This window comes from Bison bison, unplaced genomic scaffold, assembly GCF_000754665.1.
Source record: "Bison bison bison isolate TAMUID 2011002044 unplaced genomic scaffold, Bison_UMD1.0 scf7180017864286, whole genome shotgun sequence".
Classification (NCBI taxonomy): Eukaryota; Metazoa; Chordata; class Mammalia; order Artiodactyla; family Bovidae; genus Bison; species Bison bison.
The window spans coordinates 1,131,967-1,136,789 of NW_011494858.1; the positions used below are offsets into that span (position 1 = coordinate 1,131,967).

Genomic DNA, 4,823 nt, shown 5'->3' on the forward strand with positions numbered 1-4,823 from the left:
CGCAGCCGCCCGCGCCAAATGCGCTTGTAGAGCTTACAAGTGGCCTTAATTTCATTCAAATAGTAGAGGCTACAAGTGGTTTGACCACCAGGAACTTCCTGAAAACATGGTTTTAAATTTTTCTCATGATAAAGTTAAAATGAAAATTCAAAAGTATCTCCTTTTGAGAATATACTTTCTCCATACCCTTGACCAACAATTTATAATATTTGTTATTTTTTTTTAAGTTTTGCCTCTCAAGTTTAAGGTTAAGTAAGAAGGCAGTGTTAACTATGGCTGGCTGCTAGGGAAACGTCCAAGAGTCACTAGTTTAAACATAAAACACTATTCCTTGAGGAAGTTTTACTCCCTCCCGCCTCATTTTCAGTTCACTTCAGTTCAGTTCAGTCACTCAGCCTTGTCAACTCTTTGTGACCCCATGGACTGCAGCATTCCAGGCTTCCCTGTCCATCACCAACTCCTAGAGCTTGCTCAAACTCATGTCCATTGAGTCCAGGATGCTATCCAACCATCTCATCCTCTGTCGTCCCCTTCTCCTCCTGCCTTCAATCTTGCCCAGCATCAGGGTCTTTTCAAATGAGTCAGCTCTTCACATCAGGTGGCCAAAGTATTGGGAGTTTCAGCTTTAGCATCAGTCCTTCCAATGAATATTCAGGACTGATTTCCTTTGGGATCGACTGGTTTGATCTCTTTGCAGTCCAAGGGACTCTCAAGAGTCTTCTCCAACACCACTGTTCAAAACCATCATTTCTTCAGTGCTCAGTTTTCTTTATAGTCCAACTCTCACATCCATACATGACTACTGGAAAAACCATAGCCTTGATGGAAAAACCATAGCCTTGACTAGATGGACCTTTGTCAGCAAAGTAATGTCTCTGCTTTTTAATATGCTGTCTAGGTTGGTCATAGCTTTTCTTCCAAGAAGCAAGTGTCTTTTAATTTCATGGCTGCAGTCACCATCTACAGTGATTTTGGAGCCCAAGAAAATAAAGTCTGTCACTGTTTCCATTGTTTCCTCATCTATTTGCCTTGAGGTGATGGGACCGGATGCCATGATCTTAGTTTTCTGAATGTTGAGTTTTAAGCCAGCTTTTTCACTCTCCTCTTTTTAGAAGTAGATAGAAAAAGGACTGGGCCTCCTTAATCTAGATGTCTTTAGAGTGCCCTAATGACTATTTCTTGACTCTCAGTCTCTATCCTTATGTGTGTGTGTGTTAGTCACTTAGTCATGTCCGACTCTTTGTGACTGCACGGACTGTATCCCACGAGGCTCCTCTGTCCATGGGATTCTCCAGGCAAGAATACTGGAGTGAGTTGCCATTTCCTTCTCCAGTCTCTATCCTTAACTACTGGCAATTGAAAAGTCCCTCTGCCTTTCCTCCAATACTCTGGTCAGTGTTTCTGTGCCCTGTTAACACCCATCATGGAGAGGGAGGGAGTGGAAATGAAAAAGCAGAGCTCAGAAATCTTAACTTCATGCTATAGTTTTCCCTAGCCCACTCATGAGAGCAACAGACAAGGGCCACCTTAAAATACACCTGCCCTTTTGCAAAGTGGCAAAACAAATCCAGACAAACAAGATTAGCTGCTACCTTCTCTGCCTCATTTTATAGCCTAAGTTTTCAGAAAACAGAACCAAAGAAAATTTTTCAAAAGTTAGAATACAAATAAACCACTCATACTTTGGTTGTTTCTTATAAATATTACAGACTTCAAAAAAAGGGTGGGTATATTAAAAGTCTAAGATATACCACCTTCCAGCAAAATTATTATTCTTTCTTTTTACTGCCTCCTAGGTGGTGCTAGTGGTAAAGAACCTGCCTGCCAAAGCAGGGGAAGTACGAGATGCAGGTTCAATCCCTGGGTTGGGAAGATCTCCTGGAGAAGGAAATGGCAACCCACTCCAGTATTCTTGCCTAGAGAATCCCATGGACAGAGGAGCCTGGCGGGCTACAGTCCATAGGGGTCGCAAAAAGTCGGACACAACTCAAGTGACTCAGCACACAGGCAGGCATGTCAAAACTTGAGGTTCAAAACTGGAGTTTTCTTGACCAAAACTGTTAACCCATCTGAGACAGGTGTCTTTAGGTTGAATAAAACTTAGAAGGGTTACAGAAAACCACTCAGGACTTGTTACTACTCAAAGGGAAAGGATAATCCTTGCAATCAATATAGAATCTGAACCTGTACAATTTAACAGAAAAGACAGGATAATCCTTCTAAAAGTTGTCCATCCATGCATAAATGGAAAATGAACCTGGGTAATGAACAATTAGTAATAAAGTAGCTGTGCTCAACCTACTGAACCATAACCAGGATGGAATCTACTCTGATAATAGGTACATTATCAATGTCTTAATACTAATATGAGTGACTTTGACCCTACTATACATATAGCTTTTTTCCTACAGTGTTTCAATACAAAGGGTATCCTTATCCATTTGAAGATTTAAATTCGTTTGGATGTGAAAAAGACATCTGGTGTTAGTTGCTAGAGAGAAAGAAGTCGATTTTCAGAGCTTGTTTCACATCACAGCTGGCAGGGTTCTGAACTTTCATTTAATTATGTAATATGTACTATTTGATGATACGTATACAAACTCTAATACACAAACACTCATATATACTTATGTGATTAATAAGTATATACAAACACTAAATCACATTAACTATTCCAGTTTCTCTAATTAAAGCTTTTACCAGTCACCAAGACACTTTTATTATTCTAAAACTCTGAACATAAATTAGAAGAGGTTTATGAGTAAAAAAGAGCCCATCTGATTGTCACTAAGTAACAGAACACTGGGTTTTCTTTATCACTCCTGCAGTGCTTCCATACAACCAGGAGCTGCCCTCCTGATGCACAGCCTGGTCAAGGAATCATTCCTGACCTCCAGGCCCCAGAACAGGAGAGGAAAAGAAAATAGGGAAGTAGATTAAACCAACTCAATCACACACTGTAATTGCACGTCTAAAGACAATGTATACAGTGAGACAATTAAAGTAAGAGGCCAAATGACTCTTCTGACATCTGGTTGATTCATTAAAAAACAAGGTAAGAAGTAAGACACTTACCTGTTGTTCCTGCATTTTAGCAGCACCAAGTTCTGAGACAGACATAGTGAGCTTCTCCTGCTGTTCTGATAGATACTTCTGATAGAGACTTAGAAGTTCTTGGCATTCTTTATATTGTAACTGAAGAGGTGAGATTGCAAATTAAGGGAAAAAAAACTAATAAATGGATTTAAACTGCATCCAGCAGGGTAGTACTTCAGATTTCAACAAACAAAACAGAAGCAGAAATGCAACCATAGTTGGTGAGAGTGCAGGTAAGTATAGTCATCAGATGAACACAGCACATGTATCCCCCTCAAAATCATGAAACAATATTTCAGAGAGTGACAATGTTCATCCCATTTAAATATTTCTTTCTCAAATCTTTAAATTTGAATAAATAAGAACAAATGCAAACATACGCAAAGAAAAGTTGGACCCCCACCTCACACCATAAATAAAACTAACTGAAAATGGATTACTGACCTAAATGTAATAGCTAAAACTATAAGTTTCATAAAAGCAAAATTTTTGTGACCTTGGATTATGCAATGTCACCTAAAAGCACAGCAACAAAGAATAAATAAAGTGGAGTTCAAATTTTAAAACTTTGTGCTTCAAAGGACACTATTAGGAAATTGAAGAGACAACATCTAGAATCATAGAAAATATTTGCAAATCATCATGGGGTCACAAAGAGTCGGACATGACTGAGCGACTGAACTGAACTGAACTGAACAAATGGTAAAGGTCTGGTATCTATAAATATGAAGATGTTATGTGTATGTGCATGCTAAGTTGCTTCAGTCATGTCCAAGTTTTTGTGACCCCATGAACTCTAGCCTGCCAGGTTCCTCTGTCCATGGGATTCTCCAAGCCTAGAATACTGGAGTGGGTTGCCATGCCCTCCTCTAGGGGATCTTCCAGAACCAGGGATGGAACCTGCATCTCTTATGTCTCCTGCATTACCAGGTGGTTCTTTACCACTAGTGCCACCAGGGAAGCCCATGAAGGCGTTACATAACTCAACAATAAAAAACTATCACCTAATTAAAAATGGGCAAAGGACTTTGACATTTCCTCAAAGAAAATATACAAATGTCTAAGCAGTGTAAGCGAAGATGCTTTACATTATTAGCCATTAACCACTAGGAAATGCCAATCAAAACCATACTGAGATACCACTTTGCATTTGCTAGGATGGCTATCATCAAAAAGACTGACAATAACAAGTGCTGGCAAGAATATGATGAAATCAGAACCCTCCTACACAGCTGAGGGGAATGTAAAAAGCTGCTGCTTTGGAAAATAATTTAGCAGTGTCTCAAAAAATTAGACACAGTGTTTCCGTAAGACTCAGCAATTCCACTCCAATTCTCCAAGAGAACTGAAAATATAGGTTCACATCAAAAACTTGTATATGCATATTCAAAGTGGCATTATTCATAACAGTGAAAAAGTGAAAACAACTCAAATGTCTATCAAGTGATAAATGGATAAACAAAATGTGGTATACCTATAAAATGAAATATTTTTCAATCATAAAAGAAACAAAGTATCACTACATGCTACTGTATGAATGAACCCTGAATACATTAATATGCTAAAGAAGTTAAGACACAAAAGGCTACATATTCTATGCATGCTACTGTTGTTGTTTAAAATAGGTCTTCCAGTGAGCCAGGGCCAGGGAAAAGAAAACTTAATTCCAAGTAGGTGTGTGTTTTTGTGTGTTGTGCTCCTTTTCTTCCTAGGAGAGTGGCTTCTTT

The 4,823-nt window shown here is 38.9% G+C and overlaps 1 protein-coding gene across 1 annotated transcript in view; it reads right to left on the bottom strand.

Moving 5' to 3' along the window:
• KIAA1328 (KIAA1328 ortholog) overlaps nt 1-4,823 on the bottom strand; it is a 419,817-nt gene that overhangs the window by 256,947 nt on the left and 158,047 nt on the right. The window contains exon 7 of the mRNA XM_010849781.1: nt 3,076-3,203. Coding sequence (XP_010848083.1) covers nt 3,076-3,203 — 128 coding nt within the window. The remainder of the gene's footprint in view (nt 1-3,075; nt 3,204-4,823) is intronic.